General features: G+C 48.3%; 9 protein-coding genes across 9 annotated transcripts; 5 read left to right on the forward strand and 4 right to left on the reverse strand.

Moving 5' to 3' along the window:
* Positions 1 to 1,513: 1,513 nt before the first annotated feature.
* On the reverse strand, positions 1,514 to 3,091 carry PENARI_c002G02944 (uncharacterized protein; the record flags this gene model as incomplete). Its single annotated transcript, XM_022627335.1, has 1 exon — positions 1,514 to 3,091. The coding sequence occupies one exon, from the start codon at positions 3,089 to 3,091 to the stop codon at positions 1,514 to 1,516; it is 1,578 nt and encodes a 525-aa protein (XP_022492602.1).
* A 2,389-nt stretch (positions 3,092 to 5,480) lies between these two features.
* PENARI_c002G00184 (uncharacterized protein) lies at positions 5,481 to 5,919 on the forward strand (the record flags this gene model as incomplete). Its single annotated transcript, XM_022627141.1, has 3 exons — positions 5,481 to 5,623; positions 5,688 to 5,788; positions 5,852 to 5,919. 3 exons carry the CDS (start codon positions 5,481 to 5,483, stop codon positions 5,917 to 5,919), a joined length of 312 nt encoding a protein of 103 aa, XP_022492210.1.
* Positions 5,920 to 6,259: 340 nt separating this feature from the next.
* On the reverse strand, positions 6,260 to 7,855 carry PENARI_c002G09868 (amidohydrolase; the record flags this gene model as incomplete). Its single annotated transcript, XM_022627822.1, has 1 exon — positions 6,260 to 7,855. One exon carries the CDS (start codon positions 7,853 to 7,855, stop codon positions 6,260 to 6,262), a length of 1,596 nt encoding a protein of 531 aa, XP_022492306.1.
* Positions 7,856 to 8,933: 1,078 nt separating this feature from the next.
* PENARI_c002G07184 (uncharacterized protein) lies at positions 8,934 to 10,799 on the forward strand (the record flags this gene model as incomplete). The annotated part of the gene is made up of 5 exons (XM_022627622.1): positions 8,934 to 8,994; positions 9,053 to 9,126; positions 9,189 to 9,259; positions 9,313 to 10,492; positions 10,551 to 10,799. 5 exons carry the CDS (start codon positions 8,934 to 8,936, stop codon positions 10,797 to 10,799), a joined length of 1,635 nt encoding a protein of 544 aa, XP_022492219.1.
* A 1,715-nt stretch (positions 10,800 to 12,514) lies between these two features.
* Positions 12,515 to 13,141, forward strand: PENARI_c002G01895 (uncharacterized protein; the record flags this gene model as incomplete). The annotated part of the gene is made up of 1 exon (XM_022627266.1): positions 12,515 to 13,141. The coding sequence occupies one exon, from the start codon at positions 12,515 to 12,517 to the stop codon at positions 13,139 to 13,141; it is 627 nt and encodes a 208-aa protein (XP_022492291.1).
* A 1,088-nt stretch (positions 13,142 to 14,229) lies between these two features.
* PENARI_c002G09842 (uncharacterized protein) lies at positions 14,230 to 16,481 on the reverse strand (the record flags this gene model as incomplete). The annotated part of the gene is made up of 3 exons (XM_022627820.1): positions 14,230 to 14,691; positions 14,753 to 15,903; positions 15,962 to 16,481. 3 exons carry the CDS (start codon positions 16,479 to 16,481, stop codon positions 14,230 to 14,232), a joined length of 2,133 nt encoding a protein of 710 aa, XP_022492776.1.
* A 1,781-nt stretch (positions 16,482 to 18,262) lies between these two features.
* PENARI_c002G06918 (Rieske [2Fe-2S] domain protein) lies at positions 18,263 to 19,621 on the forward strand (the record flags this gene model as incomplete). Its single annotated transcript, XM_022627603.1, has 1 exon — positions 18,263 to 19,621. The coding sequence occupies one exon, from the start codon at positions 18,263 to 18,265 to the stop codon at positions 19,619 to 19,621; it is 1,359 nt and encodes a 452-aa protein (XP_022492819.1).
* Positions 19,622 to 19,926: 305 nt separating this feature from the next.
* PENARI_c002G04182 (uncharacterized protein) lies at positions 19,927 to 20,582 on the reverse strand (the record flags this gene model as incomplete). The annotated part of the gene is made up of 3 exons (XM_022627422.1): positions 19,927 to 20,039; positions 20,111 to 20,215; positions 20,291 to 20,582. The coding sequence occupies 3 exons, from the start codon at positions 20,580 to 20,582 to the stop codon at positions 19,927 to 19,929; spliced, it is 510 nt and encodes a 169-aa protein (XP_022492443.1).
* Positions 20,583 to 22,908: 2,326 nt separating this feature from the next.
* On the forward strand, positions 22,909 to 24,267 carry PENARI_c002G03756 (fatty acid desaturase; the record flags this gene model as incomplete). Its single annotated transcript, XM_022627386.1, has 3 exons — positions 22,909 to 22,999; positions 23,048 to 23,907; positions 23,959 to 24,267. 3 exons carry the CDS (start codon positions 22,909 to 22,911, stop codon positions 24,265 to 24,267), a joined length of 1,260 nt encoding a protein of 419 aa, XP_022492543.1.
* Positions 24,268 to 24,988: the final 721 nt, after the last annotated feature.

The raw sequence follows: 24,988 nt of genomic DNA on the forward strand, positions 1-24,988 counted from the left end.
GAAGAGCAGAATTCAAAGCTTGGCATTGTCTATAGCTAACCCGTACCGAACCCACCGGTTGACTGAGATATCATATCTTTACCCTAAAGAGCTTGGTACAGCCGACTGAATCCGAGAACTCATTACTCCATACACAGATCTTTCTCATGAAACCATCACCATGTCTCACTCTCGGACACAAGGATGATCAAACCAAGATAAACTTCGTCTATTGTTGCCCCAGGGGGAGGGAGTCCCGTCAAGCTTCAGATTCAACAAGAAACAAGAGCGAAAAGTATTTTTAGTGCGATGAGATGGAGTACAATGACCTAGTCTCGCGGGGAACTACCCGATCGAGACTGCGCATGGTCCAATTCTCTTGACCTGGGTTACAATTGGGTGCAATTCTGATCGATATAGACTCGGCCTGGGGGTTTCAACTCCGACCAGGGTATGCCAGCCTCGCCCCCTGAGGACTGAATTGCATTGGGACTGCTTCTCTAGCGTTGCTTGTTAGTACTGCACAGAGCATCCAGTGATACATGCCCGTTTGATCGTCCGACCTGAAACGATCTAGAAGTTCGACGATTTAGCCATTTCGAGAAACGTGGGGACGTTGCCCTGTCCTAGTGTACTAGTGTCGGGTCTGGTTGCTGGGACGAGTGGATGAACTTGGAGTATTTTTTTTCCTTCTCCTCCTGCACGGAGTCTCATGCGAAAAATCGATCACCATTATCTATACGATAGGAAAGAAAAAGGGTGGTTTGGTTTGCCAGGTTAACACCCCCTGTTCACAGGAAGAAACCGTTGGAATAGCCACTAGTCGGCTATTTTTCCGGGATTTCGTCGCTGGAGCGTGGAATGGGCTTGTTTCCAGGACGCCTCCTGGTCCGTGTTTGGAGAATTACGAGTCTCCCCCGAATAATAAACAAAGTAGCTAACTTATGCCACAATATGGTAAACATAGTGCACGTTTAGGGAAACTTTGGTTCGGGCTAGTGGCGCCATGTCCGTTCTAAACCGCAATCTGGAATATCTCCGGCACTTTTTTCATGCATGCTAACTTCCCCTGACTCAAATTATATTGATGCTTCTTGCGATTCTGTCCCACTAGCTTTGTCTCGCCCCTCAGCTTTTGTTCTTCGGTCAATAGTGCCGAGTGGGCCAGTCTATTGTTATCTCGTGTTTCGAGTCGGGAAAAATGAGTCCACCGAGTCCACTGTTTGCTTGACTTGCTGTTCATGCAGGGGTATCGTTCGCCGAGCAAGGCTTCTACGGCTTTCGATACAGTTCTGGGGTCATATCAATATCAAAGAGCTTTTTTGCAGGTCTTGTGACCTACATTGTACTCCATATGCCCATGGTTTCTTACGGAACCCGAGGTACTATGTAGAAGGTTCATACCTGCATGAACATGTGAAACAAAGTAAACTTTGACGGTAAACTCGGACAGGAACATGAAACAAACACTTGAGCGAATTTTTATATGCAAGTATGACAGTAGATTCTATGTACAGACGAAAGTCTAGCCAATTCAAACAGAGTCAAAGCTCTTCCTCCTTTTCTCAACCATTGCCTCTTTCATGAACGGACTCCGAGCTCGGATATCCTTACCCCAGATGAGCACCAGGATTGGCGCAAAAGATAGAGCTAACGCAATGAAAGCTAGCAAAGTACTAGCCCACCGAAGGCCAAGAGTCGAGTACATACTCATAGTAGCCAGAGGCAAAAACGCCGCCAGTGTATTTTCACCAGTGGCAATAATCCCGATAGCACTGCCTGCATATTTGCTATAGGCATCGACAACATAGTCGGAGATGCCCGTGACCACAATAACGCTGCCGGCGCCTACCATAGCGAGACCGATGGCCGGTGCGATCCACGGGAGATACGGATACGAGGTCCAGGCGTACGTGAACATCCCTCCGGAGATGCCAAACACTCCACCCACAATGGCAAGATACAGTCGTGCTTCGGGAATAGGGGTTCCGGGCATTTCGGTGTTGCGTGACGCTGAGTCGAAGTATAGTTTGGCTGAGAATAGGGTGAGTACCCAACCTATACATTCTCCGACAACGATTGCTGACTGTACGTAGCCGGCTTGTGAGGGTGTCCAGCCATACAGGTCGGCGAAGACTTGCTCAACGGATTGAGTGAACAGGTATAACGTGCCAACGGTGAAGGCGGACCATAACGTCGATACGAATACCACCGACTCAGTGAAGAAGAGGACGAGAGGCCTGCTCGCGCTGTGGCCTACTATACTCAGCATCGACTGATCTTGGGTATCAATCTCATGCTGGGTATAGGCATTCTTGCCCTCACGGCGCAGGGCCTTCGCCCGCTGTCCCAAGATGGCGATCCCACGACATTCTTTGAATAGGAAGAAGTACATGGGGAAGAAAGCGCCATACCAGATCAACTGGACATAGCCAATCCACCTCCACGACAGAGCCTGGAAAATCGCAGCCCCAATCACAGGGCCTATACTACTCCCCGCCAGATAGGCCACGATGTATAGACTGACAGGGACATTCCGGGACCGTTCACTATCCCACACATTCCCAATGACAGTGGCGGAGGTATTAGCGAGAATGGAAACGCAGCCTCCAGCAAAGAATCTCGTCACGATCAACGTGGCAAAGTTCTGCGCCACTGCTTGAGGGACGAGGAAACAGAGAAAGATCAGGTACGTTCCCAGAAATACCCATCGAACGCCGAAGTCTTCCATGAGTGGCAGGACGAGCAGAGAAAAGCATCCCCCGCCAACAGCCCAGGACGTGACAGGCCAATAAGAGTGCGGGAAGTTTGCGTCGGATATGTTGAAGCGCTCATTGATGGCTTCGTGAGCTACTGTGATGATTGTGCCGTTCATCATGGTTATGAAGGTGGTGAATACGGCGAGGGCTGTGAGAAGCCATTTCTCACGCAGAGACCAGTTGTATGGGTTTCCAGGATCTCGGGGCCCATCCCAAGACACGATCTGAATGTTTAAGTTGGGATCTTGATGATCTGTACCGCTGTTAATATTCATATCCCGTTGGCTGGACAGGGTATATGTACCTATTGCCTGGTCATCGTGACCCGAGACATCCCCTCGAGAAAATACCATTGCTATCTCACTCTTGATGAGACTCCTCGTTGATGCTCGCGATGTGTAGGGCTTCTTCAAAATCCCGTGTGACCGAGTTGAGGGTATGATATCACTTTTCCTTTTCCGTCGTGCAACTTCGACCGGTATAGAAATTGTTCACTCGCACAAAGATATCGTCACCTTGCATCTCACAAAAGAGAACAGTAATAAACTCCATTTATACTGCCGTCAAAGGATGAAAAGTTTTCAATGGCGGTGGTGAGTTGGGGACCCGAACAGAATCGAGTTCTCCAGACAATGACCATTTTGGGACTAGTGGCAATCCGTCTCCGAGGTCGTTGTGATCTCTACTCAACGTGGTTGGTCTGCAACGTTGCTTTGACCTTCTTTTTCTCAATTCTTAGTTGATGCAATTAGCTAAATGATCTGCCTTTTCTGCACCCCACAGTTACCCTGCTGGTGTGGAAGCCTTTCCGGTGTGAATCGTTAGATATGCGCGGGTTAGCTTAGCGAAAGTAGCTGCTTCCGCGGTTTATATGATTTGCATCGGATGCTTTCCTGGGAGTTTGCTTCATTTATTAATATAGTCCCTGTTTTATCGAATAATGGATGTGGTAATATTCAAGCTATGTTTCAAGCTACATGTATATTTCGTCGCCAAGGTGTTGGATGTGGTACAGCATAGCCAAGGTAATGCTTGTTTGACCGATCGCTATCGATTGATACTTACCAAAATGGAGCACTTTCACCCGGTTTCGTTTCCCAAATGTTTGTCACATATTCGAGGTCTTAGTTCAGTGCATTTGTCGTACATCACACCCGTGTACTCTAGGCACAAAGGAAGATTGACAGAAGTTCTTCATCAGAGATCGTAGAGGAAGTTGCAACAGCATTGTAGAGGCCTATAACATTATAAACTAATAGCTATCTGTTAAGAGCAGCCCTTTAGGTGCATATGAGTCACCTGCTGCGGGCTTGATATATGTTTCCGACGTCATGCCTAGGGCTGTCCTGAAGTAACTTAGAAGTCAAAATCATTATATCACACCCTCACTTACAATCATTGGGGAAAGAAATACAAGATGTCAACCCAAGGTTATATCAAAGACGCCATGGATACACCACAAGAACCAAATCTTCCTCGCAACTATCATCATGGTACCCATCAATTACAGACTTGCTCGTTTCATACGGTCGTTGAAATGGTCCTTTTGAACCATCAGATGAGTAAAAGGAGAAAGCAAAGTTCTTATCATTCAACATTAATCATCTTCCAAATCCACCCCGGAACTTGCGCGCGATGACCACTGGTCTTTCACCACGTCTTCAAAAGGGGAGTTTTCGAAAAACGAGGTTGTGCAGCAGTTTCTTCCAAGAACTAATAACGAGATTGTCACATCATTGAAGGGAAGCTACGAGGCCCTGTCGCATAGAAATGAGTTGATACGCAATGAAACCGGCGAAGGCCTAGAGGAGAAAACAGGCGGCGCTTCTGAGGATGGCGATATCTCATTTATTGTGACGGTGTGCTGCGAAGAGGGGCGTCATCGGAGTGTTGCCTTTGTGGGAGAAACTAGCTCGAAGGCTTATACTGCTAATAATAGGGGATGACTGGCTTGTTAAAAATTAAATGTGAATGTCGCTCACCGTGATTTCGAAAGCCTCGTACCTGGCAGCTCAGATTTGACGGTGCAACAAACAAAAGTAAAAGGAAGAGCCAAGGGTGGAAAAGATGCTAGGAGAACCAACCAGAGAAAGAACGCCTTTGGCGATTTTAACGAAATCATTTAAATATTTCGTCAAATTATTATCTATCCTCCCATTCTTCTCATTCTTTCTGCTTTCTTCAATTCGTCTCACATTCATCATCTCTTGCTATCCTTTTCGTTTATCCGTCCAGCATAAAGTATACGTGGACTCAATCAACAACGAAGCAAGAAATGTCAGTTTTGACTCCTACGATCAAGTAGCGATTATGGATGACTGCGACACCCTTAACGGTGGTACAAGCCCAAATCAGTTATAGTTGCCCATTGCCTCTTAAGTCATAAGAATACTATCTTGGCTTGTGTTATAAAGTGGACAACAACACTCAACAAGTATACTGAATATAACCAACACCATTCCTAAAAGTTAAAACAAAGTGACGTTTGTTGGTTCAGCGACCAGGGTCGGGATAGCTGTGATAGGTGGTGGCCGTAAAGTGTTTATATCATAAGTTTGCCACGCCCAATCCTTGACGGCAATAGAGGCAAGCTTAAGCTCCCCGCATTTAACATTACCTCAATTCTTTTCCTCTTCATCCACCTCGATACCTTCCTATCCCCTTTATAACTTGATATCTTGCTACAAATCGCAGCTTTATAACCACCACATCTGAACATTAAACAACCCATCCACCTCCAAAATGGTCAACACCACAATCGACAGTAACCCTCTGGACCCCAACTACGTCGAGCGCCGCAACTCCCTCGATGCAAACGATCAGTCGCAGAGGTCAAAAGCCGCTGGGAAAGGGATGGATATTTACGTGGACAGGAATGTTGCGCCGTACGTTCGGTATCTCCCAGCTTTACCATATTGAACCTATAACTGATATATGGAATTAACTTAGATCCCCTCACACCATGTGTTCAGAGCTGGCACATCAGCATGCCTTAGAGCATTTGCACGAGAATATCGAGCACTGGTCTCAGAAGGTGATGGCGGAGCACAGTATGCACTTTTGCCTTCTACAGGTCGATTTAAAATCACATCACTGACCATGATATCTACTAGGCAACCTGTTGTCTGACCCAACCGCCGACCGCGGATTCCAAGCTCACCCCGAGGAGCTTGGAGAGTAACGTTGAATGGTGGTCACATACGTGTGGCTTGGATTTGGGACTGTATTGGATGTATGGGGCGAATCTTGGATTTGAGCGAGAAGCGAATGTCGTGATGAGACTGTGATGACTTGTAAATTAAGAAATTGATATTACATATTCCGTATGACAGCTGTATATTGAGCTTGAATTTTTTGTTAGGCAAAAGTACAATGGCCTGGTGATGTCACTATGATACACCCGCATTAACAAGACTCAAACACAGTGAGTACCAGTAAGAGATATCAGCCAATTTTAAAGGGGTTTATAGATAATTCAATCCGATTTTAATTTGATTCTCAGGTATAGCGTCTAGCCTAAATCAATTTTGCGAATCAAATACCTTCATCCCCCGATACCAAGTCTGGCAAACCTTAGCTTCTAGCAACGTCTCCGGCGTCCACTGCATATCAACAACCAAAAAGTCCGCAAAGAGACCCTTCCTCAAACTACCAGTCCAATCATCAGCAAAGCGCGCATAAGCCGCACCAGTAGTAGCAGCAGTAGCAGCCTCAACAAGCCCAAGCCCGAAATGCGGATTAACAGTCTTATCACTCTCTGTCTCCAGCGCCGACCGCCTAGTGGTAGCATTATATAAATTGGGGAAAGGCATGTGAGGAGCAGTAGGCGCATCAGTCCCAATAGCAATAGGAGCGCCGCCATCCAGGAACTCCTTATAAGCGAACGCACGCTTACAACGCTCCGGACCAACAAGACCAGGCCACGCCTTGAAAAGCATAGGATCGGAATGAACGGGCTGAATTGAAGCAGTGATACCAAGTTGACCGAGTCGCTTGGCATCTTCCGAAGTCGTCAATTCCAAATGCTCGATTCTGTGTCTGGCGCCTGGTGTACCGACTCGAGAAAGGACGTTGATGGCTTGGTGGATTGCTTTGTCGCCAATTGCATGGATGGCACATTGGATTCCGGCGGCATCGGCGCGCTGCACGACTTCTTGTAACATATCTTCTGGCCAGATTGGGTCGACCGGGTCTGATTTGCCTGTGTATGGCTGCATAAGAGCGGCGGTGCAGCCGTCGACGACGCCATCGCAGATCAGCTTGATTCCGACGATGCAGAAGTCGGGTTGGTTGTATTTTTTGTGTAGCTCGATTGCTCGATCGACGTATTTGAAGTTGGCGCTTTGGTCGGCTGCGAAGGGGACCAGCCAGTGGGCGCCGATGTGGAAGGGGATGGTGTGATCCTGTCGGTAGAGGTTTAGGATCTCCCAGGTTACTTCGTCCATGGCCATATCTACCAGCCCGGTATATCCGGCTGCAGTGTAGGCCTTGACGGCTGTGTCTAGGGCGTCTAGTTTGTCCGCTGTGGAGGTGACACCTTCTAGATGGGGCCATGCGAGGTTCATGAGGGCTGATTCATCGAGTAGGCCTGACGCCTTCCCGTTTTCATCACGGTGAATGGTCCCTCCTGGGAGATCCGGGGCAGTATGGGCCTTCATTTCGTCGAGGGCAGCTGAGCTGCACCACATGGAGTGGAGGTCGAAGGAATCAACGAAGATGGGGCGTGGGTCGATGCCATCTAGCATGCTGGCTAATGCGACCCCATTTGTGGAGGATTGGATCCAGCCTCGGCATAAGATCCGAGGAATGGAAGGATGAGCTTCAGCGTAGGATTTGATCGTTTCGCGGATTTGTTCCAGGGATGTGCATTCAATGAGGTTGGCTTTGCGGAGGGATTGGCCGTATTGTAAGATGTGTACATGAGCATCGATAAAACCAGGAATCACAGTCCTGTTTTGTAGGTCAATGACCGTCGCATTTTTTGGGGTTGCTGTTGCATCTAGAGGGCCGACATATGAGATTTTGCCATCCTCAATGATCATGCATTCGGCAAAGCCTTTGCCGTTGTCCAAAGCCGAGGGCACGAAGATACGCCCATTCTTGAAGATAGATGCCATGGTGCCGAGAATAAATATATATGATTGTTGACAAGCAGAAATGAGGAGGCGGCTACGTCTGAGGTATTTATTGCTTCATGCGGGAAACCCGGAATGGTATTTGGATGCGAAAATCCGAGTTCTCCAGAAGTTTCCTTTTAAGAAAGTCAACAGTGGAGAATCACAGATGAGGTAGTATTATTCAAAGGGAGATTGACCGAGATATCGGAAGGATAGTTGTAGTGAAGTGATACGGGACCGGCCGGTAAGCTGAGCGTTGATTGGTTGCGAAACAGAGCCCCGTTGATGCCCTCTAAGTGGGGCGGCGCAAATTGACGCCATTGGTTGATTTGGTTGGGATTTCCGGGGCAAAGAGACTATTTGGAGGTTTAGGCGAAGGATAGGCGAGCTCTAGATGCTATCAGATGACTGGATTGTGCGAATAGTGGCTGCCTGGTGGACTTATCTTTGTATCCACAGATAAGTATCATTAGTATACCCAAGTTGGCATCTCAGCACATTGATAGACATGAATGCTTATAGATTTGACAGTAAGAGGCATTGGCCAATAGGGAGCCTCTTTGAGAAATAGGAGTGTCGTTCTATTATAGCTCTCCTGTGGGGGCAAGGGATGTTCATTGGATCCCGGCAGAAGGTCCGGCATTTAGGCGCACGGCTAATCAACGCCTGCAGTTGGATAGGCGAATTTAGGTAAACTCCATTACCCCGAGATTACGAGATTATCATTAAGGTTCCTCCCCGCATTGGAGATCTGTCATAGGGACGATAAAGCTCGTTCAACTGCTGCCATCTATTGGACGTTGCTTCAAACTTCCTCTTCCAGACAAAGCGTATTCCACATTCCGCCCCTATTTTTGACTGTGAATGGCTGCAGAACGCCAACATTAATAACCGACGGTGATAAGAGACGCGTTGTGAAATCATTATTGTGGTTTTGGGAAGTGTCACACAGTAAGATGGAATTGATATAACGAGCTGGGTGCCAGCCCTCAGAAACCACGACTCCAGTTTTCAGGCTTGCACTGTCATACTCCATTTTTTGCCTTTACATACATTCTATATCCTATCACCCTAAGTTATGCCTCTCAGCCAGTCATCTCTGGATCCAGAATGGCCTCCTGGGACTGTCCGAATTGAAGGTGAGGCATATCCTTTTCTTCGCCCCAATGAGCACACAGCGCTAACACCAACAAATAGATCTCTCACAGACAGGCGATACTGCAGAAGTAATTCTGCAGCCAAATCCTACCAGAGATCCCAACGATCCACTTGTGAGTGCTTGTAATATAGAGCAATCTGTCGTTGGCAGTATTGACGAATCTACCTACACCAGAACTGGCCACTATGGCGCAAAAACCTCAACTTCGGCCTTGTGTGTTACTACGTCGTGATGGTTCTCGCACTGTATGTCTCTTAATCCCGGTCGTCTCACCTCTTAAAAGCTAACCAGTTCAAAGAATCGACGTGGCAACAGTAACATGGGGTCCCGTCAATCTAGAACTCGGCTTCAGCTACGCCATATTAAACGACAGCTATGCAGCAGGCTGTGGCGCTCTCTGCGTTGGAGGTCTCTTCCTCGTACCCTTCGCCCTGAAATACGGACGTCGACCGATCTATATATTCAGCACTGCCATCCAATGCGGAATCAGCATTTGGTCTGCAAAGATGCAAAACTTCGCCGATCTGATGCTGGTCAATATCCTCAGCTGCATTGTTGGAGCACTCGCTGAAGTTCTGGTTCAAATGACCGTTGCTGATGTCTACTATGTTCACCAGCGAGGTCTGACCAACACTATCTACTTCTGGTTCATGACTGTTGGAACAACGCTGGCCCCTCTAGCTGGTGGCTTTATCACCCAGTCTCAGGGATGGCGCTGGGTTTGGTGGTGGATGGCTATTCTCTTTGGAGTGGGGCTTGGTGCATTTATTTTTCTGTACGAGGAGACTATGTTTGATGCATCGCGTATTGAGGGTGTACCTGTTCCTGAGAGGAATGACCCTAAGCCTACACCTATCAAAGAGGATATCGAGCCATCGGCACTGGAGAAGTCCATGTCAACACAGGAAGCTCACTCATATCAGGCTGTTGAGATCGACTACTCAATCCCAGTGAAAAGCTACCGGAAGAAACTCGCATTATGGGCTAACTCCCCAGTGCCCTTCTCAGAGGTAGCAAAACACTGCTACCAGCCATTCCTCATTCTCTTCAGCTTTCCAGGCGTCTTTTTCATGGCCCTCGTCTATGGACTGATGACCGCCTGCACGACAGTCCCAGTGACAACGCTTTCATCAGTGATGACACTGCCGCCGTACAATTTCGGCGCATCTCAGATTGGCCTTATGGGACTGCCGCCATTCATTGGGACCACCTTAGGAGCTCTAATTTGTGGGCCTCTAAGTGACTCGATTGCTCTCTTCCTTGCGAAGAGAAATGGCGGTATCTTCGAACCGGAGATGCGACTTTGGTTGGCTCTTGCCTTTACCCCATTGATTCCAGCAGGTCTGTTCATGTTTGGTATTGGACTGAATAACGGCTCTCACTGGCTTTTGCCGGCGTTTGGCTTGGGTGTCTGCTCTGTGGGTGTTGTACCGGCGAGCAGTGCAGCATTGACTTATCTTACTGATTCATACACTGAGGTGAGACACGCTTGATTGGATATATGGTATACCTGCTAATGTTCCGTTTCGTTATTAGATTATCGCGGACTCAATCGTTGGTGTCACTTTCATTCGAAATCTCATCTCCACCATTTTTGTCTTCGCCCTTCAACCCTGGTGCAATAGAGTGGGACTGACATGGTTCTATGTGACATTTGGCTTGATAGTCACTGTTGCCCTCTCCGGTAATTTGCTATTTATCTACTACGGAAAGATGTTCCGGGCCAGGCTTGCAGGTGCATATAACCATTACAGTCAGAAGCAACTGGGCTCGAGGCCAGCTTAGTTGAGATTCTCTATCCAGGTACCGTTTATTCAATGAATTTATCCTATGTTTATTACAATTACCAAATTTGAGCTGAAGTTGCTGTAAGTTACTAAAGTAGTGATACTAGTGCATTGATATAATTAAATGTATTGTTTCGGTCTGGACCGCCTTTGCTTAAGTGGCCTTCTTTCCGGTGGTATAACTCAGGCTCACACTACATTAGAGGAAAGCTTGGGAGCACTCTTTGAAGCAGTTTTATTGAAATGAAGACATGATGAGAGTATGAAGGTCGTTAACGTTGATATGTATGGTTGTTCCAGGTCAGGCGGGGAAGGATCTTGCCACGCTTATTCGACACTACGAATACGGCCGCCGATCCTATGGCTGGGTTTTTGATCTTCGTAAATTCAGGAACTGCATGATTTATCTGCCTTCAGAAGGTTTGTTCGACTCACTATTTTGGGGTCTTGCAGGAACTCAAAGTATGAACTAGAGACGCGGGAATCTATGAGCTACGCGTAAGTGCTCGCAGATCGGCGCATATCAGCAGATGAAATCTCACATATCTTGCACTCTTTCAAGAGGGTCTTGCTATTGACCTAGCACATTAGAAAACCTGGCTGTACGTCGTGGCTCATGGTTCGAGAAAATAACGAAATCCAAACGGCGGTATATAACTTGGCGATATGATGTCATATGCCGAGCTCGGCCTTTGTCAACAAAAGTCGGAAATCTGGAACATTTGATTACGGATGCCGAGAATCAAAGCACGTCCATACGATGACATGAGACCCTTTGAAACTTGATTTCAGGGCGGTATTGCGCGTTGATTCACTGCCCGAACTTCACTGCAGGGTTCGACGATCATCTGCTCAACAGAAAAATGGAATCGTGGACGCCTCGAGTGTACATGTAACCCCAGAGTTTTGATCGACGGACTGCTGTCGTAGACAATGCAGAAATTCCTAGGGGGTGTGCGTAATGCGTTGGTTCAAAGGTTACTCTTCGGATCGACCCGACAGATCCATCTCAAAGGCCGGGGCAGGGAAGAGGCAAAGCCAAGCGTCTAGGAAGCACAAAGGCAGCAATATTTGGGGGCCTGTTGGTTGGTTTGTGATCGCCTTCTCCAAGATCTGATGTCATCAAACCTCTCTGTGATCTATGAAGGCCAATGAAGTAGTTGGGAGGGCGTGCGTAATGATGTTCTTGGAGCATCCCGACCTCAGCGTCAACAGATGAAGGCCGAACCTTGGACCAGCTTGAAAACATCAATATACAATTCTAGCTGTGAAACAATGTCGGGATTTCCAGGGAGGGAGGTTGGAGACCGATGGACTAGCCTCTTACAGCCTTCAAAGGTACACGGGTTGTTTTAGTGTCTCTCGTAATTTTCTCGAATCCTGACAACAAAGTTGACCTATGATCAAGCCAAGAAAATGGGGCACAGGATCAGGACACAAACATTCGGACTTCCTGCGATCGGCAAGTTTGGGGGCGGCGAAAAGACAATTGGATGTGAAGTGTGTAGTGGAGAAACAGATGCGGTGGGCTGAGCAACCAACGACGTAACAAGAGCCTCAGCCTTGCGATAATTTTAGTTGGCCTTGCTATTTAACGCATCAAGGCCCCCAGCCTTGAAACAAAACATCTTACTGTCCAAAAATTCCCAACTCATCGGAATTCTTCTTCCCACAACCTATCCCACTTATACTTCAATACTTCCAAACATCAAAATGCAGTACAAGTCGCTCGCCTTCCTCCTCTTCTCGGCCACAGCCCTGGCCTCCCCAGCTCCCCAAGCTTCAGTGACCGAGGATCTGAATGACATTCCCAACTCCGTCATCGTAGCCCTCCAAACGGCCATCCCAAGCTCAGTCTGGGCCGAGGTCATGTCGGACCCTTCATACGTCAACTCCGCCATCTCCAACGCTATCATCTCTAGCGTCTACCCCGACTGGTACTCCAACGTCCCCGAGAGCGTGAAGCCATATATCACAGCTGCTCTCATCTCCGAGTCACCTACAGCTTACTCCTCCGCCGTCGCCGCCGCTACCTCCAGCATTAGCGGCTCCGCTTCTGGCTCCAGCTCTGGCTCCAGCAGCCCGTCGGTGACCTCTAGCGGTGCTTCTAGCACTGGATCCACCACTGGCTCTAGCTCTGGTGCCTCGTCTTCTGGTGTCACCACCTCCACCGCCACTACTACCGATTCCTCTTCTACTGCCGGCAGCTCGGACTCAGCTTCGTCTTCTGCCTCTGGCTCTCCTTCTCCTTCTACTTCTGCTGGTGGTGCTGCTCCTACCGGTGTTGCTATGGGCCTTGCTGGCGCCGCTGGTGTCCTCGGACTTGCCCTCGCCCTCTAAGAGTGTTACGTTAGATACCTTTTGATTCTAGTTCATGTTGTCTGTTTTGCATATCTATAAATGACTCGCTGGCTCTCATGATGTAATGATTCATTGAGTCTGATGGATAGCTGATGTTTACTACTTAATACGTGTCAATACAGCTGCGGTTGGATATACCGCAAATATCACTGATCTCTGAGTTTCTGGTAATCACAATGTAAGTTACATTTCGAATCGAAGGCCTTCGTTCACGAATGATCTGAAATGCATTAAGCGTTTCCGCTAGACTCTGGTGGGCCTTTGTACAGTCCCTACATAAGAATTTCTTGATCTCAGAGACATGCCTATGCATTCAGTTCACCGGGACAAGCTAATCAACTAAACAAATCATTTCCTCGAGTCTCTGTTTCGTTCGTTTCCCAACATATTTTCAACTGTCCGTTTTTAACTTGATTAACATAGCCGGTACAATATCCTCTTTTTGCCACTAGAAATCCGAATCATCGTAGTCGGGCTGTGGCATGCTGTCCTATGAATAATGTTAGTCAACAATGTCATCAGGAGGATTTGTCAGTTAGAAATCTCCGTACCTCCTGATTCTCCCTCTGGACACTGTGCAATGAGTATGGTAGGCCAAATTTGCACCGAATTGCGAGGTATATATGATTAACTACAGAGCCAGGTCAGTAGAAGAGAGTGCCATGAGTATACACATTGGTACACGTGACTCGATTTACTTCTATTTGCTACACGGGTTGCATTTACTAGATGGAGTGTAACGTATAACTTGCTTCAGAGGAGTTCGATTATTATTTGCCTATGTAAACGCAAAGCTCCGCTTGATAATATGATATGGTTGAATAAAAGAAAAGACGTGAATAGTCCCTGGGTATGAGCTGGGTATGGGGCATAATAGAAACAGGCAAAGGGGGCTCAGTAAATATGAGAGTATGATACAGTAAGGCTTCTGACAAAGTGGAGCCCAGTGTATTGCTATGGGATGAATTAATCAAATGGCTGTGTTGAAACCGCGCAAAGCCTGGTCCATACCGAAAACCTGAGGGTACTTTTCTGTTGTCAAAGGTAAACTGGGGGCCTCGACGGCTTTATTCCGGGTTTGGCAGACCATTCGGCATCGGGGTTGGCCGTTGAAAAGTTGAGGGCCTTTTTTCCGCGAGTGACGAGCTCTGGGTTGGCATGGAGGTCGATCGTTCAGCATATGAAGGCATGTTTCCCGTCAGCAAGGAGCTCTGAGCTGGTGTCGGGGTAGAATGTGCAACGGATGAGGGCATTATTTTAGTCAGCGAAGAGCTCTGGGCTGACTTGGGGGTTGGTAGTTCAGCAGATGGGGGCATAGCAGATGGGGGTATATGTTCTTTCCGCGAGGAGCTCTGGGTCGGTATCGGGGTTGACAATTGAGCAGAGGGGGGCATATTTTCCATCAGGGAGGCCTGGTTAGGCTCCGAGGACAAGGGGCGGGGATACGGGGACACGTAGGGCGAAGGATTGATAGGGCGAAAACTAGAGACGGCAGGTGAGGGCATCGCGCGGTCGTACTCCGGCGTTGGCTATGAAGGATTGTCACTCGAAAGATTCCCTCAATTGCAATGGGATTGGAATTTTTAATACCACAATCTTGGTGAGCGTGCTTGCCAGGCGGGTGTTGGGTGCCTTGATGGGAGAGGCTTTTGCTTCCTGTCGGTCCAACCAAAGTTTCAAGGTATTGTAGCGGTGCAGAACCCCAAACTTTGCCTCATACTCTTGCTCGAGTTTTGCTGGGGACATGCCGGCGTCCAATCGGGGTTTCAGCCAGGCTGGCGCGTGGTCAAACTCTTCCTGAGTAAAGTTGTTTCGGACTCGGACGCCTTTCTTATGGCTCTTGGCTTTTTTCGGCTTGATCTTCATAGATACTGTCCCTGTGCGCGGGGGAACTGGCGTGATGCCCCCCTGCCGTTCAGCTATGCCTGAGCCGAATTGTGTGGCTTCAAAGCTTGGGGCTGGACTTGAGGTGAGGTCGATTGGCTGGCCTGCGTTCTCATATTCTTGGCGTAAAGAGCTTGCGGCCCAGTTCAGGGTTCGCTTGCTCTTGCGGGGTGTTTCAGGTTTAGGCATGGGCTGCTTGACGGGTGGGATTGGTGCCACTGGCTTTGGGACCTCGCTGGGTCCGTCAGCCTCCATTGCATCACTGTCTGCAACCACTGCATCGCTGTCTCCGACCGTTGTATCGCGACCTTCAGCCGTTGTACCGCGACTCTCAGCCACTGCATAGCTGTCATCAACCATTGTATTGCGCTCCTCGGGAGCCAGCGGTTCCTTCCCCTTGGAAGCAGAGACCAACGGGGTAGATGCATTGCATGGCGCTGGCGTCTGGTGCTGTGTATCCCAGTCCACGTCAACAGTCTCCTCATAGTCCGAACTCATGTTTTTCCTCTTTAAGCTATTGTGATCTCGAGAAAAAGGTATATCCTCCCCAGTCGACACATCCGATGAGGATGGGGATGCGCTCCGTTCCTGTGTCTCCTGAGACCCGATCGAGGTGGCCGGCTTCGTGAGGCCTACTGATGGCTCAGCTGAGATAGAGACACGAGATCCGGGCTGGGAATCACTGGCAGCGTGAGAAAGGACTGGTAGTCTCAGACCTGATTCGGTCGGGCTAGGGTAGTTGCTTCGAAGGCTTTGAGGAGTGCCTGATCTTTTGATAGATGCTGGGGCTTGATCGCCTCGCAGCCTGTGGCGACGCTTCTTCAGTGATTGCTGCAGTCGCTTGAGTCGCTCAACATCTGCTTTCATTAGTATGTCATGCCATTTCGGGGGTCATGGGTGTAGGGAAATACAAACATTTAATCTGAATGTGAAGTTCATTCAGCACGTCTGCTTCGATCGACAGATTGACTTCCGACTCCTTCTCCACGTCCGCAGCGCTAACATAGGGGTCCGAGTTTGGTGGGAGGAAGCACCGATTGACTAGAATAGTCTTGTGCATTGTCTCATCAATCTTAACTAGTCGTCCCTGCATTCGGCACTGGTAGAAGCCATCGTCTCTCTTCTCGAACTTGCCGTGTCGGAAGATGTTGACCCAGCTGAGCGATACATCGCTTTGACTGTCGGATCCTTGGGGCTCGTCCACGAGCGGAGGACGAATACCCAGGAGCGTTCTCAAATTTGACTCCAGGTCATAGCTCTGAAGGCGCTCATCGGAGAAATACTGAGTAAATGTTTCATCCTTGTCGAGCACGTCTTGATAAGCCTGTATCAAGGCAGGGCCTTCGCGCTTGAGCGATTCGAATCGCGGCAGCTGGAAGCGGACGCCCTCACGATAGACACCCCACTTGATGGAGCTACCAGGGCCAATCTCCATTTTGGAGGGTTTGGACTGCATAAGGTAGGTCAGTTAAGCTCATGGACTCGGCTAAGTTGCCTCACATGTAGGGTCCGTAGAGGTGCTGTGTAAGTCGGTATGTGGGTCGGGGAGTCGACGAGCGTAGAATTCTCAGGCAGAATCCCGAGTCAGGAACCCGAGTTAAGGAAGTGGCAAGTCTGTCTCCCAATCGCCAGCATCACTCTCTGCCCCGGGAGAGACGTAAAATGTACGTAAGCGCAATTTTCTTTTCTCAATAGTTTTAGGTCTTAGGGGGTCTTATAAATACACTCCCGAGGTAGAGACTAACTTATGGCATTTTTACTAACAAGCGAGGCCCACACAGTGCTGATTGGAAGACCAGGGTACATAGGCGCCGAATATCAAACTTTGTCACAATACTGTATTGGCTATTATCTCGACTTTTCTTTCACCGCAACTCGACTTTTAACGTTCTTTGTCCAATCTTGACTGCGCCACCATATCAACCGCATGAACTCGCCCGTGTTATAAAGAAACTCGCCCCAAACCGAGACTTTGTATGGGCCACACGCTATTAAGTAAAAACGCACGTTTTGTATACAGTTTCATATTTTGCATGTGCCACCCGGTATTAAGCGAATACCGTACCATGCACATTCAAAGAGAATTTCATATTTTGTATATGCCACCCGCTATTAACTGACGACCATGAGCTTCATGCGTGGATTACGCTATAATATTACTAGTCAAGTCCTATCCATTCACATTTTGTATAGGCCACCCGCTATTAAGTGAAGACACGCCCATTCGTAGACAATTTCACATTTTGTATGTGCCACGCACTATTAAGTGAAGACTATACACTTTCGTATAAGATTTCGCATTTTTCATCGTGCGTTAAAATGATATGCTTTTACTAAAATGACATCCCACCCCTGTTCATAGCTAACATAGCTAACCCGGTTAGGAAAGACAGTAACTGTATTTTATTGAGCATTATAGTCACTACACAATCAATTGAGTGAGCCTGAGACCGGCCGTAGGCGGGGTCCCTTCCAATCCGCAGCCCAGTCAGACAATGTATTTTCCCCCCCGGGAAGGGACCGGTGCAATTCTGGAATGTATGTTGTAAATACGATTACCAGCAGGCTGCCGAATCCAAAATATAAGGCTGCCGAATAACACATCCCGCAGCAGTGGGGGGATGATTTTAACGGAACACTTTGTATATGTCACCCGCTATAAGTCAAGACTATTCACGTTATTCGTCGGCGATTCCCGTTCAAATAATCGAAACCATCCGGTTTGCTACGATCCACAATTGAGAAGTATCCATGAGACCTATCTAACGATTGTAGCGCCTGTTCTTTGATGTTTGTTTCCATCAAGACGCTATTCTTTTTATCCCTGTATCACTACCACGTTCCACAAAATAGGGGTCTATATTCGTACTTCTAAACCTATGGTTTTGCTTTTTCTCTCCTTTTTTCCCTTTCAATTTGGGCGGCGCTTATATTTCAAATTACGAGTTTGAGGAAGGCCCCCACAAGCCACATGGATAAATACAAGATCGCCTGATTTTTTCTCGACTGATCAGAAAACGGGCACAAACAAATCTCAAACCCCCCATAAACCCCAAGTTTTCCAGTCGGGTGATAGATAGCCACCAAGGCAACACTGACTTATAAGCATAAGAGTGGGGCAAACCCGATCCACGCACGTGATTGATAAAATCAACCCACGGAAAGCCTCACACTCTCACAACATTCCCCAAGCAGAAACAACAAAGAAAATACAAGATGTGGATCAATTGCGGGCGATTATCCGATTTCACACAGGCGCGCTATGTGATCCGCCTAACGACAGGCAAGAAACTAGTACTATTCCGCCTGCCAACTATCGACCCATCAAACCCGAAAGTCAACGAGACAAATGACGGCTGGTCCTATTATGCCATGGAAGCCGAGTGCCCGCACGCCGGTGGGCCCATGGCCGATTCCCAAGTCGACATTGAAGACTCGGCATATGTCGCGTCGTGCCCGTGGCATGCGTACGATTTCAACGTAGAAACTGGCGAATCGAGCGTCGGGATCAAGGCTTGCACCTTCCCGGTTGATGTGAGCGGCGAGTTTGTTGCGTTGGATTTCCCCGTTGAGGATGGTGCTAGTGTTGGTTTGGCTAAGGTTGAGCCGGTTAGTGAGAAGGTCAAGTTGAAGCATGCGCGGCCTTCGGATTCACCTGCTATTGCTTCTGCTGCTGCTGCTGCTACACCCAAAGACCCGGGTATGGCGAAATACCTCGACGACGATGCCACGCTGTGCGATTGGGCGGCGCATGTGCTTAATACCGCCAATCCCGAGCACAAGATCGAGCTGACGACGCACCTGTTCGCTATTTTCACTGCGAGAGAAGCCTCAGACGCGCCGATGCCGCTTGGCAGAGGAACAGTTCTCCCTCCAGATGAACCACCACGGGAGGACCTGCAGACCGTTAACCCGGGCGCGATGCCAAAGGCCGGAAGGGGTGGGACATTGAAGAGCCGCATTGCGATGCTGCACGCGCTAGCCAACATCGAACTCTGGGCGATCGACCTAGCGATCGACATCTGTATTCGATTTGCGACATTCCAAACAGAAGGCACATCACAAGAGCTGCCACGCACATTCTTCCACGACTGGTTGAAAGTCGCCAGCGATGAAGCGAAGCACTTTTCTCTCCTTCGCACTAGACTCGAAGAACTCGGATCCGGCTTTGGTTCGCTGCCTGTGCATCACAGTCTCTGGATCTCAGCGACGGAAACGGCGTACGATCTCCGTGCGAGAATCAGTATCATTGCTCTTGTCCACGAAGCTCGCGGTCTTGATGTCAATCCTATGACCATTGAGAAGTTCCGTAAAGCTGGTGATGCGGATAGTGTGCAGTCACTCGAGATCATTCATAATGACGAGATTACGCATGTTACAACCGGTCACCGGTGGTTGACGTGGATCTGTGCCCAAGAGGGAACGGACCCTGTTCAGGTGTTCCGATCGAATGTGCAGAAGCATTTCCGCGGGCCGATCCGTGGGCCGTTTAATGAGGAGGCTCGCCTGCAGGCTGGTATGGATAAGCGGTATTATGAGAATCCGCATATCGCCGGTGAGGTGATTGCGGCTTGAGTATCGGGCGCCAAAAAAAGAGGAAAAAAGGCTTTACGTTGAACACGATTTTACGCTGTGGCTGTGACTACTTGGCATTTTTGATATCCCCCCATGATGAACGAGCAAAAAGATGTACATAGAATCAAGGCATTTCTTTCAATTGCTGTAAATATTCAATTCATTAAACCTCCGAGAGGTCCGTAAAACTCCATAAAACTCCATTGAGTAGACATTATGCTTCTAGATGAGATCGTGAAGTGACGTGACGTGAAAAGACGGCTAAGAAAGGAGCTCAAAATCATGAAGCGACCGAAGAACTCCCCCTATTTCGTGTACTCAGCCTTCAACTGGACCTTGCTGCAGCTGGAGGGAATAGTAGCATCGTAGTACTTGTATAAGTAGAAGAGCTGAGGGGCATTGTGGAACCAGTCACAAACTGTCGGGCGTTAGTTTGACATGATCATCAAGTGGAGCGTGGAGCGTGGAGCCAAAACAAAAAAAACTTACCGAGCCAGCCACCAAAGCCCATATCCTCCGACCATTGGAAGAGACCATTCTGAATGGAGAACCCGTCGCTACCCGTACCAGCATTGATCTCAATAGGTTCCCAAGCTGTGCAAAAGTCAGTGATTCATTCGGGTGGCGTTGGTGGCAATGTTTGCAAGGGATGCGGATGCGGATACTCACAGGCATAGTTCGTGTCGCCGATGGCGGTCATTCCCCATGGGAACTCTGTCTTGTAGTCGAAGAAGACGTTTGTACCGTTTAGGTAGGCTGAGCTGGCTGTGCCTACGTCCTTGGTGAGGACTGCGTCGTTTAGGCCGGCGCCTGTGTGGTAGCCATAGACGTAGAGGTCGTTGTGTTCGGTGTTGGTGGCGCTGGTGGTCTTCAGGCGGAAGAGGTTGGGTGTCTGTCTCTTGGCCACTGGAGCGGCGAGGGCGGAGACCGCCAGCATGAGAAGAGGTGCGAGGAACTTCATTGCGTGAATGGTGATGGAGGGTAGATGGAGAAAGGTTGGAAAATTGGAGGTTGGAAAGTTGAAAGGTTGAAGTTTAAATGTGGTTGGGGAAAAATTGGTAGCTTAGAAAGTGAGAACCAACACGATCGACAGGAGGAACGGACTGAATTTATGCCAAAGCTCGGATTTCGATGATTTTCTAGTGCAGGCACAGTGGAGATGCAGCACACCACATGGATATTCGGTTTATTCTACAATTCCTTGCTGATTTCCCATCTTTGGGTGTTGGGCAACTGCTTCCGAGCTCCATTCTGTATAGTCTCACCCAGTGGGCGACTTACGGTGTGCTCAACCCAGGAAAACTGCTAGTCACTAAGACATCTCGCATGCTGATCACCCATGGCAATGATGTCGATGGGGCTGGGACTACATCAGTAGTGCGTGGAGGCCAATGCAAATCTTACTACATCAAGGCTTAGCGGCCCTGGGGTAGCGAACTAAAGGGTTGGCGATGGAGGGGGTGTGAGACATTTTCTGCGGGCTTCGGGTAGCTAGCTTGATCTTCAGTCTGTATTCTTTGATATTCGGAGGTTTCTTGATGTCAGGTGCAACCTCTTGAGAGGTCTTTTGAGACATTGCGCTTTGTTCAAAGACCAGTTACTGAAAACTGTTAGGGGTGGCTGCCGAAAGAGACATATTCCGGATCTCATGATATTCGACATAAGCACAGGGTCGCATCTACACAAAGACAATGTTTAGCATGAGACTGCGATGTTCTTCATTCCTTGGTTTTGAAGACATTCGCAAATTCTCGATTGGACCCATGGGTCCGCCTCCCTATTCTTACTACTGCTTACGGTGAGACTCGAGTCGATTGCCTACTGTGGATACGTTTAAAAACCTATATGTAGGGTCTATAAGAAATCCAAGACATCAATTGAAAGAAAATAGGCTATTTCCACCAGGCCGATGCTGTAAGACTCCGAAGTCATGACTTGTTAAGGCTGTTTGAGGCCTGAGGCAGACGTCATACTTGGATTTTACTTTCTTGCTTTATGACTCTGTCGATCCAACAATTCTCTCGAGGTTGTACTAAATTCATTATGCCATGTGCATCCTCGTTACTATATTATCTCTAGTGGTGAAAAGAGCCTTCTCGATACATATATAGTCGCACAGCTATATCTTCAAAACTTGGCTCTCAGTCTATAGGCAAGCATGATAAGACATTCTTCTCATCAAGCAGTGCTCAATCTTCGAAGACACCCTGACCAACTCTATCATCTCACGTTCATGGGGCTGGTCATCGCGGTCGGCGGTCTACCGTTGGAAGCCCTCGACAACATGCCACCCGTGCCAAGAGAAAGGAATAGTGGTCTGACTCGCTCTTGTAGATCCTCTGAATATGAATATCCGAGATTACTTTGAGGGCACATGCTATCCCTCATTCCCGGCCCGTCGAGGTATAAGCAAGATGTGGAGAGTGTCGCATCGAGTCTGTTCTCATGCTCCAACTCGAGGCAGCACATATTAAGATAATTAAATGGAGATGATCTTTCAATGGCTAATATCACTAACAACTCAATGATATGAAGTACTGAATGGGTGGAATTTTTGAATTATATTGTCAATTTGTTCATGACTACATTCAGTAATAGGATGACAATCACGATGAGATAATAGCAACACAGGTCATCTTAATGTACAGTTATCCGCGATAAAGACACAGGAGCTTGTGTTGATGTCTTCCCTTTCAATCCTCCCAATACTGAGCTGGATAGAAGTCTTGGCACGGTCACGCTGATAGGACTTAAAGGCCCGATCAGGGGCTTGCTACATGTACACACATATCCAGGCTTCCTTATTACATGTACTGTACTGCAATGTGTGTGGTGCATACCAGAAAAGGCTAGAACGAGTATTGGGTATTAATAGAACATGCATCTCTATGGCATGTTTAGGGGGTATTTCCCCCTAAGAGATTCTACCGCACCCCTTGGATACAGTGAAAAGCTGTGCATATATCATGCGATCAGAATTTAAATAAAAAGGATAGTCTACAGGAATAGGATGGTTAAAATGACCGTAATAGCTATCATCGAGTGTTTGGATTAACTTCATAACATAACAATCCTGGACCCACTTCAAAGCTCCCGAAATCTCTTCGCGCCCCTGACGCGTTGTCTTGACACTGGGGTTAGCACATTCTGATCCTTATAACCTTTCTGGTATTTCCGGAATCTGCCTAGGATATAGTAGACTTTCCTCGGGAGCTCTCTGGATCGGCACGCCTTACCCCCCCCCCCGCATTAGATCCCAACATCAGGCCAACAGCCACGCCTGAAATATGGATCCATCCACCTACACCGATCCCCAGCTCACCTTCCAGGATCGATTGGTGATCGATGCCATTGTCCAACCCAAGTCGGACTCAAAAAGTGAGCTCTCTGCAGTGTGGATCAAGTAGCACGCTAACAAACGTCCAGATCAGGAAACGGCAAAGCCGGACAAGCTGAGCAAGAAGGAAACTATTGAGAAGCTTCACAATCTAAATGATCCCTCTCATGCTGAGTTTGATCCAACTGTCTTCCAGCTCTGGGATCTCCCGCTGCTGACGGCCAAGCTGCCCGCGCCTATCCAGAAATATGTGCTGACGCCGTACATCAATTGGGCGAAAGGTGTCGTACGCTTTCAGACTGATGTGGTTATGGTAACACATCTCATTCTTTATTTCACCACCATCGTACCCAGTGCTATATTGCTATTCTACCGTTTTTCTTATTTACATGGCTTCGTGCATTGGTTCATGCAACTGTTCTACTGTGGCGCGTTCACTTTGATGAAACATCAACATATTCACATGAACGGTGTGTTGTCGCCGAAATACTACCTGCTCGACACCCTATTCCCCTACTTGCTTGACCCCATGCTCGGACATACATGGAACTCCTACTTCTACCACCACATCAAACACCACCATGTCGAGGGCAATGGTAGAGATGATCTGAGCACAACGATGTACTATGACCGCGACAGTGTCCCCGACTTCCTCTGCTATGTGGGTCGCTTTGTCTTCTTCATCTGGTTTGAGCTTCCGATGTACTTCTTCCGAAAGGGCCAGACGAAGTATGCTTTGAGATGTGCCTTCTGGGAGTTGAGCAACTATGTCGCTCTCTATACGCTCTACAACTATGTCAATGCCCGTGCGACATTGTTCGTGTTCCTCCTTCCTCTCACCGTCATGCGTCTGGGCTTGATGGTTGGCAACTGGGGCCAACATGCTTTCGTGGACCCGGCCGACCCTGACTCGGATTACCTGTCGAGTATCACATTGATTGATGTCCCGGTAAGTTGCTCATATCGAATATCATACTTGCATGGCACTGACAGATAACAGAGTAACCGATTCTCCTTCAACGATGGATACCACACTTCCCACCACCTGAACCCCCGCCGCCACTGGAGAGATCACCCCGTCGCCTTCCTGACGCAGAAGAGTCGCTATGCCGAAGAAGACGCTCTAGTGTTCCGGAACGTTGATTATATCTTCATCACCGTTAATCTATTAAGAAAGAACTACGTGCATCTCGCGAAATGTCTGATCCCCATTGGTGATCAAGTCGACATGACCCTTGACGAGCGAGTGGAGATGCTGCGCCGTCGGACACGGAAGTTCCCCAAGCCGTCATCAAAAAAGACCCAATAAGAACGAGGATTTGAAGGGTCGTACTTACTGCCCTGACAGGGCTCTGTCCCTGGTCCCTGTTTGATGTGTCTACAAATGTAACAACATAATTTTCAGTCAATACATTTTGCCGAGAGCCGAGATCGGCAACAATCTCGTTCCGCTTCGTTACGCTCGGCCTTGCCTGGTGTTCTAGTCCGTGTAGAGTGTGTTCCTGTTTACCCGAAACTCCTTTCGTGACCCTAACCCCAAGACTTGATATAAAGTCATCTGAACAAGCATCACTCCCTCCGGTAATCCCTGTAGCTCTTCTTGGCTATACCTTCTCACAGCCAATCCCTTATGATTCCCTCCGGATTTAATCATTTCTCAGAACCCACGGGACACTAACTGCGAGTGGGTCTCGTGGTGAAGCGATGCTACTCCACATAAAAACCGCGACGATCCTTCGTCCGCCCCCACGCCGATCATCTGCTTCACCCCCAGACCTCATAAGATGAACAAACAAAGGTCATATGCAAAGCGCCAATAGCGCCAAGGGGCATCACGTGAGGGATTTCAATCCGCGATCAAGGGGCAGTTCATATCCGATGCGGGGAAAGGCGTAACATAACGTCCTTTGTTTACTTAGTTTTTCATGACTAGTCCGAAGATCTGATTACGTGGGAAGTATTTAATCGGTATGGTCCGGCGTGTCTGTGGAGAGACGAGAGACAGTGCCATCCGAGACAGACGCCAAAAA

This window comes from Penicillium arizonense (genome assembly GCF_001773325.1).
Source record: "Penicillium arizonense strain CBS 141311 chromosome Unknown PENARI_contig002, whole genome shotgun sequence".
NCBI classification, from domain to species: domain Eukaryota; kingdom Fungi; phylum Ascomycota; class Eurotiomycetes; order Eurotiales; family Aspergillaceae; genus Penicillium; species Penicillium arizonense.